The sequence below is a fragment of the Vombatus ursinus genome, unplaced genomic scaffold (assembly GCF_900497805.2).
Source record: "Vombatus ursinus unplaced genomic scaffold, bare-nosed wombat genome assembly UNPS02009205.1, whole genome shotgun sequence".
Classification (NCBI taxonomy): domain Eukaryota; kingdom Metazoa; phylum Chordata; class Mammalia; order Diprotodontia; family Vombatidae; genus Vombatus; species Vombatus ursinus.
Window position 1 is genome coordinate 23009512 of NW_020948983.1, and position 16070 is coordinate 23025581.

The window sequence follows — 16070 nt, forward strand, 5'->3', positions numbered from 1 at the left end:
TAACCTCCCAGCCTCTATTTCCCCATCAGTTTAAAAACAAACAAACAAACAGTCTAGTAACACAGCTGGTAGCTGCCTTATAGAGTTGTTTTGGGTCTTAAATGAGAAAATCTTTGTAAAGCACTTTGCAAACTTTAAATTGCTGTAGCAATATAAGCTATTATTATTGTTATTTACAGAGTCTGGGTAGAAGAAAGGCATGGGGAAGGGGAGTATAAAGGAACTTTTTTGACAACTAAAACCATCCCCAGCAAAAATGACTTCTGAGATCCACTTTAGCTCTATATCTGCAAAAATGATGCCATTCTTATATTTTCATTTTTTCTCCTAACTAGGATATCAACTCAACTCTGCTGAATGTGTGGATGTTCGCCTGAAGCGGGTCGTTCCCGACCATTATTGTCACTACTACCCTGAGAACACAAAACCGAAGCCAAAACTGAAGGAATGTGGCATGGATCCTTGCCCTTCAAGGTTTGTGTGCATCATTTCATTGTTATTTGTTGAGGAACGAATAAACCAATGTTAGCTGATACCAATCGTGCATTTACCCTTGAAACAGCTTCCTTCTTTATTCTTGCCGTTGGAAAAAGAAATACTGATGGTTGGCATTGTTATATTTGCCAACTAGGTCTATCTCCTTGGCCTTCAGTAAGGGAACTTAAACTATCCACATGGCAGGTCAGCATAACCTTCTCATCTCCTAATCATGGTCTGCATCTACTTTTGATGTAGCTATTAAAACTCATGAACACATTAAACCTGGCCAGATGCCTCTGCTCCGTGAGGTGCCATATATGGTATCAAGGATTTCTTCCTCCCAAGTTTCCGACTTAATTTATCCTTCACAGACTGTGAAAGTGGGTCACTTATTAGCATGTCGTGGCTTGAAAAGTAATCATATTAAATGTGGTATGAATTGTAAATTTGTGCAAAGAACTACCAAGTGTTAATGCTGGAGTGTAGAGAAGCCCTGCAGAAACTATAATGTTGCACAATTTAGAACCAGCTTACTTTTGGACTGCTTGAAGCGGTTTCCTGGCAACATTACAGTATCTTAAAATAACATCACAATATCAAGTCCCAGAACCTCACATAAATATGCCAGCTGGCAGAGGGAGAGTTATAGGCAAGTGGAAAAGGAAACATTCTCGGTGGATTTCATTTCCTATAGCTAAACTGTCCATTTCCTTTAATCCCAGTTGGACATCACCATTAACCGTGACCTTTACTGAGCACAAATACCTACACTAAAGACCCAATTAATAGTGTTCTATAATGCTTGTGTATTTTACCAGAGTAGCCTATCGTAGCAGGCACGTGACATGACTAAAATTTTGTCTAGAAGAGAGCCTGTTTCCCTTGCCAGAGGCCAAACACACCACCTTTTGGTCATGGAAGATAATTTGTATTTTTCATCATCTAGTCTGGGGTTCTGTGAAATACATTCTCATATTAGAAATGAGGTTAGATGGTGGTTTGTGTCAGGGATGTTTCTGAAATGGAGAAAAGGCAAGAGAAAACCACAGAAGATTAAAGAAATGAAGTTGGTGGAATACTTGGGAAATAGGAGCATGTCACATTGAGCTGTCATTGGAAAAAGGAGGCTTCTCTTGGGAAGTTCATGCTACCTGAAAATGTCATGATGTCAAATATATCAGTTGTCTAAAAGATAAAATAACATTATGCTAATTATATTATTCATAGTGATGGATTTAAAGAGATTATGCCCTATGACCACTTCCAGCCTCTTCCTCGGTGAGTTCTGATTACTATTCATTTTATTTATCGTTCATTTTCATTGAACACGAGTAACTTGTTGGGCACTGAACAAAACATGGCCAGTACCTAATATAAGTGGTTTGTTGGGGTCAGGTTTGCCACTCATTCAAATGTTCTCATGTAGCTTAAATATATCTTCACTAATAAATCAAACACTGATATTGATTCAATTCACTGGACATGTATAAAAACTCACTTTCTCTGTGCAGATTACTGTGTGAGATGTCAGAAGATGTACAAAGATTAAGACATGACCTCAGCCCTTATTAAACTTACAGACTAATGGGGGACACGACACATATGAATCTAATTTCAAGGAGAATACTAGAAGTCTATAAATGCGAAGTACAAATAAAATACTATGTAAGGTTTGAGAAAGAAATAATCACATTCTAGTATTAAGGGAAGCCAGGACATTAATTCAGAAATTCTAATCTTCTCAGCTCATTTTATGTTTTAGCATTCCTGACACTACTTGTACTAGTCCATGCTTCGCTTTTGAATTCATCCTTTGTTGTTGCTGGTGCTGTCTTCAGTCGTTTTTCGGTCATGCCTGACTCAGCAGTGACCTGCACTGCTTCCATCTTTTTAAAATTCGAGCTGGTAGAAGAATTCCTTGTGCATCCACATTGGTCTCTTTTGATAGCTTCTGCTTTCATTTTTTTTTTCTTGGAATTGTGTCTTTTTTTAAGTCTTCAGAATTTTACTTTTGAGAGCTCCTATCTTTTGTATGCTGACCTCTTTAGAATTTTTGAGCATAGGATCCAATTTATCTTTTCTCCTAAATCTTGGAAATCTGCTCTCCCAAAACCTAGAGTACATGTCAGAATATACCTGGCTTTTCTTTCCTTCTTAAGGCCACTAAGTGGCATAGTGGATAGAACGTAGGATGTGGAATCAGGAAGATCTGAGTTCAAATACAGCCTCAGACACTTACTAACTCTGTGACCTTGGGCAAGCCACTTAACTTCAGTCTGCCTCAGTTTCTTCAACTATAAAATGGCGATGATAATAGCACCTACCTTGCAGGGTGATTGTGAGGATCAAATGTGGTAATATTTGTAAAAATCCCTAGCACAGAGGCTGACACATAATAAGTACTTATTAGGCAGCTGGGTGCTGCAGTAGATAAAGTACCAGGCCCAAAGTCAGGAAGACATATCTTCCTGACTTCAAATCTGGCCTCAGATACTTACTAGCTTTGTGACCGTGGGCAAGTCATTTAACCTTGTTTGTCTCTTGAAGTTCCTCATCTGTAAAATGAGCTGGAGAAGGAAATGGTGAATCACTCCAGTATCTTTGCCACAAGAAGCCCAAATGGGGTCAACAAAGAGTCAGACATAACTGAAGAACGACTGAACAGCAACAGCAACAACAAAATGCTTATTCTCTTCCCCTTTTCCATTCCCTTAGTTATAAATTCTAAGACAAAAAAGTCACATTTCCCTTAAGTTCCCATTATTTTTTATCCCAGCAACCACTTCTTCCCTTCAGGGTGAGAATCTGTTGGAGGATAATAATTCCTTCCTATCTTCTTCACCTTTTAAAGAATGAAATTTTATGTAAGCCAAGTCACTCTGCTTTGGCAGAAAGAGTGTGCCAGCTAAGTCCAGATAATTCTATTTTCTTGTCACTGTAATGTTATATCTCTGTGCCAGGTTGTGATCTGTCCTGAACTATTCATCATTTTACCTGAGTAGTTGATGAGACTTTATATAGCATTTTAAGTTTGCAAAGTGCTTTACATATGTTATCTCACAGGATCCTCACAGTAACCCCATGAGGTAAGTGCTAGTATCAGCCACACTTTTTAAATGAAGACCCTGAGACTGAGAAGCTAAATGCCTTTCCCAGAGGCACAGTGATAGTCACCCTATCCACTGTGCTACCTAGTTGCCTAATACTATTGTGACAATGTTACTTCTATTTCCTTTGCATATCTTTTCACCCAAGCTCAGTCTAGCATAATTATCCCTCTGGTTCTTGAATTTCCTCACACGAGCATACCTTCTTCTATTCTTTCGGCCTCTCCTTCAGAGGCACAGCCGTGGGAGGGAAGCCAAGAAACTACCTTCTTCTGGCCAGGCAATTTCTCAGTTTTCCCCAAACTCTTATTGGGAAAATCCAGGCTTGGATTTTGCCTGGAAGAGACTACCTGGAGTGCCCTAGATCTTAAGTTTGAAGGAGAAGAGAGAAGCAATATAGTCAGGCAGCCTCCACCAGCGTGCCATTCGTCTCCTGGTTGTCCTTCGACTATTCCCTCTTAGGTCCGACTCTCCAGCGTTTACAGTGTCCTCACACCACTTCAGACCTGGAGTAGCAAGGAGAGATAGAACTCTCTGGGTAGTTTTTCTTAGACCAAGTCCAAAACCACCAGAGCTTAGGAAATCTTAAGAAAACCACCCATTCGGTAGGCTGGGTCACTGGTGCCCCCTCTACCTTGCTTTGTGGGTGGGTGGGTCCAAAAGGCAGGTTATAATCTTAATATCTGATGCTTTTCTGCCTCTTTACTCTTTCCCTTTAACCTATTTTGTACCTTTCCAAGAAGTACGCTCTCCCAGAGCCAAATTTCCGTCATAGATGAAATCCTAACATATCTCAGTGATAGTTTTGAAATCGAATTTGCGATCTCCTTTTGAGACTGAAACTATGCAACTAAGAATTATGAGGTAATTGCTTTGTGATAGAGGAATCATGTGCATTCCACTTAAAGAACTAGATGGATCTTCATGAAATTGGGGGGCTTAGGTTCAGATCTCAGCTGTGCCACTAACCGTAGATAAGTCACTACCTGCTAGGCCTCACTTTCCTCATCCATAAAAAGGTCCCTTTTAGGGTCAAAGAACTAGCCTATAATAGGTGTCTACTTGCAACACAGTTTCTGTTTCAAAGCAAAATAAACAGATACATTAAGTGAATGAGAACTGAGTATGAGAGAAAGAATAATTACTTGAGTCTACTGAGGATGACTAGTACACTACTTCAAATACAGTAGCTGTTCCATAAAGACTTTTCAATTTTTTTTCATTTTCATTAAAAGTGATGCCATTTTCATGAATATTGGTACTAGTGCATCGTTAATACTATTACACTTATTGACACTGATGGGGGGTGGGGTGGGGCTTATAGATGCAATTAAACATCTAGGTGGTACAGTGGATAGAGTGCTGACCCTGAAGTCAGGAGGACCTGAATTCAAATGTGGCCTCAGACACTTGCTAGCTGTATGGCCCTGGACAAGTCACTTAACTCTGTTGGCTTCAGTTTCCTCATCTGTAAAATGAGCTGGAGAAGGGAATGGCAAACCACTCCAGTATCTTTGCCAAGAAAACCTCAAATGGGGTCACAAAAAGTTGAACACGACTGATATGATTTGACAACAATAATAACAACAAGAACTAGATTCAACGAAGGGGGATGGGAGGGGAAATATTTTCCTGGAATAGTTGGGCAAGACTTTAAAGAAGAAAGGAAAGGAAGAAATGTTTAAGGAGTAGACATACATACACACGCATATATATGTCAATACATGTGTGTGTTTGTGTTTATATTTATGTGTGTATGTATTACATACATATGGATTCAAGAAAAGCAGTGTGTTATAGTGGATAGACAGCAAGCCTTAGGGACAGAGAAAGGCCTGCTTCTGAGGCACACTAACTCTTTGACCCTGGCCAAGTCACTTAACTTCTTAGTGTCCTAGCAAACCCACTGAAGTTTTCTATGCCTTGATCTATAAAATCCATTGAATTTTCTATTTTTTCCTACAAAAATGTTGAACAAAGAGCCTGCAAAAAGACAAGATGTACTTTTTGTGGGTAGATGATTCTTGTACCTAGAATTTTAATTTAACTATAGACATGCTTGGAGTTGATTAGAATGTGTTAGGCAGCACTTACAGGAGATGCACCTGGAGTCTTAAGAATATCCTATTACTTAAAAACCAGAACATGTTTTGAAACAAGTTGGATCAGTCTCATGGTCATTCTAAGTTGGCTTGAGAGGCTTTAGCAAGCTGATTTATGTATCTTTCCATTTCATCATATGCTTGGGAATCAGTGAAGGGCCCACTTGGAATATGTTTCTCTGATCCTTAATATTAGTCTTGATGGCCTCAAGTTTGAAACTACACTCTTGAGATGTTTAAAAAAAAAGTAACATCTTCTTTTTAAATTGTTTTTGCTCCCGAGCTGGGAACATAATCCTTGGACAGCATGCTCGGTGTCCTGTGGTGGAGGGATCCAGAGGCGGAGCTTTGTGTGTGTAGAGGAGTCCATGCATGGAGAAATACTGCAAGTAGAAGAATGGAAATGCATGTATGCCCCCAAGCCCAAGGTGATGCAAACTTGCAACCTCTTTGATTGTCCCAAGTGGATTGCCATGGAGTGGTCTCAGGTAAGATTGAGTGGCATTCCTCTTTCCTCTCACTATCCAGTTTTTTTGACTCCATAAAATGGGGACTATGAAAGTAGCATCAAGCCATGGCCCACTGCTCCCACATAACTTAAAATGCACTTGAAGAGGCAAAAAACAACTGAAATCCAAGATGCTATTGAGTGCCATAATGTGGGTGGTGCAGACAGTAAGTGATGTATAGGATTTGGGAATGACCAGAGTTTAAGCATAAAGAAACAAGGACTGTGCATTGGTACCTGGGAAGGATTTAGAAAGGTGAGGGTATTATTGGAAGAAGATATAGAATACACAGAAGTGTGACTGTGGGAACAAGCCTGACATTTTCGGGATAGAATAAAGAGAATAAATTGGCTAGAGGAGAATTATGTATTGTAAAATAATAGACAATAAAACTGGACAAGTAAGATGAAACCAGACTGTAGATATTTGAATATTCAGCAGGAAGGTATAACAGGTTCTCCGTTATTGGAGTGAAGATATAAAAGTAATATTCCTATAAGATAAATCCAGTACCACTGTACAAGATGAATTATTACAATATTTCATGTGTGAGGTCTTGAAAACCTGAACCATGGAGGAAGAAGTGGGAATAAACAGAAAAGAATGAATCTGGGATAGATGGTGCAGTCGCAGAATGCTGTATTTAGAGTCAAGGGATTTGGGTTCATATTCCAATTCTTCCATTTTCTGTGTTTTGTAACTTTTAACAAGTCTCTCTCTCTCTCAAGCCCAGTCTTACTCTCCTTTTGTATTAAATGAAAAGTTTGGACTCTAAATGACCTTATGAGTCAACAAAATAGCTTAATTAATTAAATCCTTCTTTGAAACGAATTTAATATATCCACTGACAGAATTTTTGGAGAGTCCACAGAAAATTGAAGCTCTACTAGGATTAACAGAAATTGAAGAACATTATTTTTAAAAATGTTCCATAGGCCTTAGTCTTAATCTCACAATTGTTAAATAATTTTATATTTAATTTTTGATAGTATAATACATAATGGAATGTAGGTTCTACATCTCATTGTGTTATATTAGGTATTTGTATAGTGAATTACTATATTAATTTACTAAATATCTTAGTGTCTTGAATGAGATAATACATATCATTTTTAAAAGTGGTTAACTCTGATCCAGGCAGATTTTTTTTTACCAAAAAAAGTATTGACCATCATAATTCTTTATAAAATATAAGGGCTTGCCTTCTATCTTGATTTGCTATTTTTTAGTAAATGATCAATAATATTAATCATTATTATTCTACAGGATTTACTAAATTCAAGGTATGACTCTAAAACTCATTTTTAAATAAACATCAGACCTTACATAATAATGCGACAGTTGTCCTTCAGAGTAGACACCTTGGAAGCTGTGCATGCATATGCTTGGTGTTAATTGTTTTAATGGTGGATGTTCTTACTCCAGATATTTTTAAACTACTCTTGAGAATTAACCTTCAGAACCAATTTACAAGACAGTCACACTTATTACTTCATAGACACATTTTGTTTTTGATCCAAAATCATTATAGCCAGTGATCACTGAACTATTTGTCAGTTATCCTCGATTGGCTTTTGGCTATTTAAAAGAAAATCACATCCTCCCTCAAAAGACAAAGATTAACCACAGCCAGGGATATCCTAAAGGGATATGAATTCTCTCTCATAAGTTACAAATTAATATTTTCGTGTAACTTTTCTTTCTTGAAGTGCACAGTGACATGTGGTCGAGGGTTGAGATATCGAGTTGTCCTTTGCATCAACCATCATGGACAGCATGTTGGGGGCTGCAATCCGCAACTCAAGCTACACATCAAAGAGGAATGCATCATCCCAGTCCCATGTTATAAACCAAAAGGTAATTTGTTTTCTTTTCTTTTTTCTCATACTTCTTGCTTGTAATTCTCTAGACTTATTAAGTCCTGTATGAAGATACTCTGGGTTCACTTCCAGTCTGTCCTTTGCTGGATATTCATCCATGCCTTGTCCCCTTTCTACAGATGTTTCTCTAGATTCGGTCCCGGACCTTCTTCCATTTTTTTTCTCCATTTCCTTTCTCTTGTTGATTTCATAAGTTCCCAGGAGTTCAATTATAAATCTCTTATGTAGATGGCTCCCAGATCTCTGTTTCCACTCCAAATCTCTCTCTTGAGCCCCAGTTCTATGTCTTCACATGCCTATTTGACATCTTCAAATGGATGCTTCACAGACATCTCACAGTCCGTACGGCCAAAACAGGATTCTTCTTTCCCTGCAAATGCTCTCTTCTTCCTAGGTCGCCTATTTCTGTTGATGGTCCTGCGGTCCTTCTACTTACTTAGGTTCACAATCTCTCGATCATCCTGGACACTTTCTTCTCCCATATTCAGTCAGTTGCTAACTCTTACATATTCTTCCTCCATAGTTTACCATATGACTTTTCCTTTTTCTCCATTGACATGGCTGCTGTGCTAGTTTAAGACTTCCTCACTCTTGCCTGGACTATTGCAGCAGCCTTCTCATTGGGCTCCTGGCTTCCAGTCTCTTTTTCCTCCCTCTGATCTGTCTTGCATAACTACCAGAATGATCTTCCTAAAAGCACAAGTCTGGCCATATGATTCTCCTGCTCAGGAGTTTTTAATTGCTCCTTATTACCTCTAGGACATGTTATATACTGCTCAACTTGACATTTAAAACCCTTTTCAATTTGATCCAGCCTCCACTTCCAGGCTGAATTGAAACTGTTCTTTTTCACATACAAAAATCCTAGCCAAAGTTGCCAGTTTGTTGTTCATTGAACATAACATTTCATCCCTGGCCTCAGTGCCTTCCTGCATGTCTGGAATGCACTACATCCTCACCTCAGCCCCTTAGAATCTTTAGCTTCTGTCAAGGCTCAGCTCATGGTCTGCCTCCTCCAAGAAGCTTTCCATCAATCATACATAGTTTTACAAGCCTACATATTGTGTCCCTCATTAGAACATAATCTTGTAGACAGGACCTGTTTTTTATTTTGTCTTTATATCCTCTGTACTTAGCACAGTGCCTCACACAGAGTAAGCACTCTGTAAATGCTTGTTGGGCTAGTTCAAATTAGATTTTGATTTTATCACTCAGTGAGAATTCATCAGTATTTACCAACTTCTGTATTGGAGAATCCAAGTTCTCACAGCTGTAGTATTTTTAATACACTAAAATTAATGTAATAGCAATGTCAACTGAGATGCAGTCTTGAAATACATATACACACATATGATTGACTCATTTAGGAAAAATGAGTTCATTTTAATAAGAGGAGTACATTTTTATATACTGATTCTTTTATTTTGTATTCTTTGATTCTGTAGTATATACTGTAGACGATGAAAAAGAAGCATATAACGAACTCCTTTCTTGGGATATTTGTAATAATTAAACAAATTTTTAAAAACTTGACATTGAATGGTATCTTAGTTGCCATTCAGTCCAAATACATTCATTTGCTGTGACCAGAAAAGAGAATACCAATAGGAAAGTAATACAAAATAAGACTAAAAAAGTAGGTGGGAATCAGATTGTGGAGGGTTTTCAATACCATCCTGAGGATTCTGTAATTTCTCTTATAGTTAATTAGAAACTACTGAAAGTTTTTGAGAAAGGGAGTAGCATGGTCAGAACTATACTTTAGAGGCATCAACTTAGTAGTATTTTTAATGATAGGGAACTGAGTCCCATAGAAGGTTCTGTTCTGGGGGAGTAGGGGGAATCCTGGATTCAGAGTCAGAGGACCCAAGTGTAATCATTGCAGTTAACTATCTCTGTGACATTGGGCAAATTACTCAACATCTTTGGGCCTCAGTTTTGTCATCTGTAAAATGAGGGTGTTGGCTCAAATGAACTTGAAGGCCTTTCTAGCTCAGAATCACTGATCCTTTGTAATTATTACTTTGAGTACTAAAAACACACCTCTACATTAGTCCTACTTGTACTCTCTGGAGCAACATAAAACAAGCCCAACTTCCTGTTGGCCATCACTTTCCTTAAAATGTTTATAGAAATCCAGTTAAGTGTGGTCTTTCTCTTTTCTAGACAATTTGTTTGATTCTAACAGCTATTCTCATATGATCTTGTTTCTTTTTATTCCCTATGTAAGAAAGGTTGCAAAGAATGTGTTTTAACATGTTTCTTCCCTATGTTGATATGATATTTTATGTTTCAAAGGCTTTCACTATTAATTTTTTTGAATCCTTTCATAACAGTCATGAAAAGTAGGTTGGGATCCTCTTTTTATAGACAAGAAAGCTGATAGCAATCAATCAAGTAGCATTTATTAAGTACCTGCTATATGCCAGGCACTGTGCTGAGTGGGATGTGTGTGTGTGTGTGTGTGTGTGTGTGTATGTGAGAGAGAGAGAGAGAGAGAGAGAGAGAGAGAGAGAGAGAGAGAGAGACTCACACTCAGCTAGACTAGAGGGTTCATGTGGGGCAAGGCTCCTCCAAGTCCTGATCTTGCCAGGAAGTTCACTAATAAGGAAATGGGCCAGTGATAAGTACCAAGAAGGAGCAGAGTGGAGCATTATCAAATCTGAGTGAGAAGCTTTTGCTGGATTCAGTCCATAGCATCAGCTGGGGAATACTTACGTGTCAAGCCAAGAAGATTAGACCAGGAGTGTGAACTGATTTACCAGACAAGAGTCAAAGAACCCCCAGAGATAGAGCAGAGGAGAGACTGCAAAGGTGCGGGAAACTAGAAGATAATTGCTTGCCCTTGTATCCTTGGGAAGGATCTCTTCTTCAAGCCCACCTCAACTACAGAGGGCTGATGGATATCAGCTGTCAGGGATGTTGGAAGAAAGTTAAATGCCATTATTCAAGCCTATGCCTAACAGTTCCTTACTTTCTTACTTTTTGCTCCCCAAAGCTCCTTGGTGCCCCCCTCTTCTACTTCCCCACCATCCATCTGATTTGTCCTGATGATTATGGGCCATATAGAGACTTTATGATCTCATTGATATAGGAAACACCCTCTCTAAATGCAAGTCAGCACCTTCGTTGCAACTTAGGGTCTTAGAGAGTTGCCTAGGGCACTGAGAGGTTAAATAACTTGCCCAGAGTCACACACATAGTAAGCATCAGAAGTACAATTTGAACCTATGTCCTTTGATCTCAGAGCCAGTGATCTTTCCATGGTACCAGTTATACAAGATTACAAACCCCATGTGTGTAAGATTACAGCAGCATCAAACTCAAGCAGAAATGTATCTCTACAGGCTACATATTGACTTAGAAAACCACAAATTAACATTATCTATGTTTTATTGTAATTTTACTCATTTTTTTCATTAAACATTTCCCAATTGCATTTTAATATGTCTCCCTGCATTTGGGAGTTTTGCAGGCTGATCGCAGCCATGGCTGTGAGTATGACACCTCTGTCTAAGAAGATGGTCTTTGTAAGTTACTATTGTTTAAAAAAAAATCATCATTCAGGAGCCAACCTTCTAGTGAGGAAAATGAGCCTGCTTTCTAAACTTAGCTAAACTGGTCCTTGGATGACAGACACAAAGTCCATTGCTGAGCCTGTATTCAAAGATCTTCCAGCTTGGTGGCACTTGCCAAAGCATATAATCTTCTGGCATCGCCTTTGAGAATCCAGAGCCTTCCATACACCACAGTGAATGCCCCATCAGACTTTAGTGGGGAAATGATCCTGAATAACTAACTGAAAATGCAAATGTTGGAAACAATACCACGAGCTGATATCACATTTTAGAAGATGTTTTATAGTAATTTAGGGAGTATAGCTAAACACTGGCCAGAGACTTTTCTTTCCTGTTTTGCTAATTTGTTGTTTAAAAAAAAATACAACTGAATAGAATTGGAGCTAATTTTTACTCCAGCAACCACTTGATGAGCTGTGTTTAAGTGAAACCACTTGAGTCTATACCACTTAACCTTTTCTGGTGAAAAAATTAATAGAAAACTTGTGTATATTTAATATGAATCCTTAATGAATTAACAATAACCAAACATTGTTCCTATCCTAGAAAAAAATCCAGTGGAAGCCAAATTACCATGGTTTAAACAAGCCCAGGAACTGGAAGAGACCAGAACAGCAGCATCAGAAGAACCAACGTGAGTTCATCATCTTTTATGAGTCTAGAAGGGAACCAAGCCCTTCAATAGGCCTTGATCAGTTTTTTTCTCATTTGGGAATCTTTTGCAAGAGTGATCTGAACTTTTCAGACTCAGTAGATATCATAGCTGTTGTCAGTCCTTCTCTTTTCACAACTCCTTGCCATGCCATTTGGGTATCATCTGTCTAGCGGAGCACAGAAGAGGGCTAGTTTGTTTATCCTAGGGCAGTCCAAATGGCAAGTTATGGTTGAAACTGGGTTCATTTTGTAGATCTCATACATTCCTTGGCCTCAGGCAGTCTCATTTTTTCTTAAATAAACTGATCATTCCAAAGTCAGTTCTTTTGTTTTAAACTAAAGTAATGGCTGATCATCACACAGGCCATATAATTCAAATATTTTAAAAGCTGAAATGATTTGAACCTGAGCACTTTGAGTGATATATGTGTGTATGTGCATAAACAGAGAAATTAGAAAATTATGTTCAGACATGGTGACACAGAGCTGTACCCGCTGCTGTTGGGGTGGCTAAGGCTAGTGGAATGTTTGAGCTCAGTCATGCTAAACTGTAGTGAGGACTAAAGCCAATTAGGTGTCTCTACCAAGTCCAACACCAATATGGTGTGCCCCTCGGAGTAGCGGAACACCAGCATCCCTAAGGAGGGGCAAATGGACCATGTCTAATGGCCTCTGTACCAGTCAGCAGTGAGATTGAGTCCATAAGAAGCTGCTGAACTTCTAGCCTGGGCAGTACAGGGAAACCCATTCTTCTCCTTTCCACCTAAAAAAATATGTAAATCATGTGGATTTTTAAAAAGTTTACACACAAGTCTATTTAAAAGGGAAAAAATGAGTCACCAAGGAATTGGAGAGGGAGGGATATTTTTTCATGATAGAGAGCTAGTTTAGAAACAACAAAGGGTTGGGATAAATCACCACTTTTTGGGGGGGATATGAATGATGAGGTCACCTAGTGATTGTTGTTAGGAACACTTACTTAAGGTTTTCAAAAATTACCTACTTTTACAAGGATCTTTTTCTGATGTCTTATCATAGAAAGAGATCTTGGGTTCTAAACAACCATACTTGCCAGAAACATATTATTATATTGGGTGACCCATTAGGTTAGCTTTTAATTTCTTATGGATTATGTGTACAGAGTTTTAAATGATTCACACACTCTCAGACTGTAATCTACAGCCTTGTTGCCAATTTGAATTGCCTCCTTTTGTATTCCCAGATTGTAACACAGTGCCGGGCACATAGTTGGTGCTTAATAAATATTGATTGATTGATTGATTTATTGGTAGAAGGAGTTTCCTCAACAGGAATTCCCTACACCAGTGAAAACACAGGTCTAGACCTACCCTCACCAACACCTCTTCCCTTGTCCCTTCAAGAAAAAAATTCTAACGGGGCAGCTAACGGTGGTGCAGTGGATAGAGCACCGGCCCTGTAGTCAGGAGGACCTGAGTTCAAATCTGACCTCAGACACTTGACACTTACTAACTCTGTGACCCTGGGCAAGTCACTTAACCCCATTGCCTAGTTAAAAAAAAATCCAAAATAAAATCTGTCAGTGAGAATATGTGGCTGTAAATCTTGGAATATTAAGCTATCAGAAGAATTATTTGTACAGGTTATTCAAAGAGGAATGTCAATACATATGGTAGACATAAATAAGCTATAGCATAATTGTTGATAATTTATATGTGAGAAGAAGTAAAAGACCAGAAAAGGATGGAGATAACAATACAGCCTAAATGTTGTACTGCTATCCCCAAAATATTAAAAGAACCAGAGGAAGGCCTCCAGTGTTTTAAGTAGAACCTTAAGAGAAGATTTCTAGAAAGATGCTGATCAGAAAAGGCAAAGTTGAGAAGACATGGGTGAATTATGATCAGTCCTGCTAGAGGGAATACTCATACCAATGTGATTATGAATCCACTGACTTATCAGAATGATCTTAAGATGGATAGATGGAAGGAAGGAAGGATGGAAACAAGCATTTATTAAGTGCCTTTTATATGCCAGGTACTATGCTAAGCACTTTATAGATATCATCTCATATATAGCAACCCTGGGAAGTAGGTGCTATTATTATCCCCATTTTACAGTGGAGGAAACTGAGGCAGACAGAAGTTTAAGTGACTTACCCAGAGTCCCCTAGCTAGTAAGCATGTGAGATCAAATTTGAATTCAAGCAGGCCTAGTGCTTTCTCTACTGCACCACCTAGCTGCCATGTTAATGACCATGTTAGATCAAACCTGTGATGATTATAGACAACTAGGTGATACAGTAGGTAGAGCACAGAGATTGGAGTCAGGAAGACCTGATTTCAAATCATGCCTCAGATACTCCCTATCTGTATGACCCTGGGCAAGTCAGTCTCTCTGTGCCTCAGCTACTTCATCTGTAAAATGAAGATAGTAATAGCACCAGTTTTACATTGTTGTTTGTGAGGATCAAATGAGTAAATATATGTAAAGTGCTTTGCAAACCTTAAAGCTCCATATAAATGCTAGCTATTAGCTATTTAACATGTAAACTGTTACTATATTAAGAAAAAAAAATGAGTAATGGTAAATATTCTGTGTTATACAGACACAAACCGTATCTTGATTTCTCTACAAGTGAAACAATGCTTAAAATTCTGTCTTCTTAGGGAAAATCACTTATGTGAAAAAATCTTTGGGAAATCCTGTGGATTACATGCTCAGTATAAATTAACAGTGTGACATGAGAGATTAAAAAAAAAAACTAATCCAGTCCTAATCTACATTAAATAAGACAGCATCCAGAACAAGGAAGGTGATAGATGATCCTACTGCCCTTTTTCCTGGTTCATCCACATCAATTGTGAGCAGCATTTTATATCACATTGAAGGAAATAGACCACACAATAATCAACTGAAGGAACTAGAGATGTTTACCCTGGATAAGAGGATTAGGGGTTCAAGGACATGATCATTTACCTTCAGGTATTTCAGAGGAATGTCGTGTGGAAGGAGAAGGAATTAGATTTGTTCTATTAGTTTTAGAGGACAGAGTTGGGAGAAAAGGGTAGAAATAATGGAGATGTGGGCTAGACAACAGTATATGTTGCTTTCATAACTGGTTGAATCACAGACCTAAAATGAATATTAATAAATGTCTTAGAATCTCTTTAAAATAATAGTCATTAATGATTCCATGTCTTATTTGGAAGGACTGTAGTGGGATGTTATGAGGATATGTACTTAGTCTTGTGCTACATGTTTAAGATTTTTTATCATTAAGTTTGAATAAAAGCATAAATCATATACTTAATCACATTTTTCAGATAACCCAAAGGTAGGAGCAATAGCTAACATGTCAGGTGATCAAACTGGGTTGCATAAAAGATCTTGGCAGACTAGGATGTTAGGCCAAATTGAATTAGATGGATAAATGTAAAGTCTTTTACTTGGATTCAAAAAATTAACATCAAAAGTACAAGATGAGGGCTTGTTCACTCAAAATGAACCAGCAGAGCAACGTGACAGCTAAACAAGCCAGCGCCATGTTGGGCTACATTGGGAGAGTACTACTGCCCAAGAGCAGAAAAGTCATAGGCCTTTTCTCTTACACACCTGCAGAACTGTGTACAGGTCACCTTTTAGAGCATGGAGAGTAGGGCAGCCAGGATAGGGAACGACTTTGGGATCATACACCATTGGGATTGAAGGAATTAAGGATGTTAGTTTTAAGAAAAAACGGAGTATGAGAACTATATTCAAGTGTTTGAAGGACTGTTAA

The 16070-nt window shown here is 38.4% G+C and overlaps 1 protein-coding gene across 4 annotated transcripts in view; it reads left to right on the plus strand.

Moving 5' to 3' along the window:
* The window catches only part of ADAMTSL3 (ADAMTS like 3), a 578319-nt gene that overhangs the window by 397547 nt on the left and 164702 nt on the right, over nucleotides 1–16070 (plus strand). For all 4 annotated transcript variants that reach the window (XM_027851959.1, XM_027851956.1, XM_027851957.1 and 1 more), the window contains exons 11-15: nucleotides 336–474; nucleotides 1708–1758; nucleotides 5973–6177; nucleotides 7908–8055; nucleotides 12203–12290. In XM_027851959.1, coding sequence (XP_027707760.1) covers nucleotides 336–474; nucleotides 1708–1758; nucleotides 5973–6177; nucleotides 7908–8055; nucleotides 12203–12290 — 631 coding nt within the window. The remainder of the gene's footprint in view (nucleotides 1–335; nucleotides 475–1707; nucleotides 1759–5972; nucleotides 6178–7907; nucleotides 8056–12202; nucleotides 12291–16070) is intronic.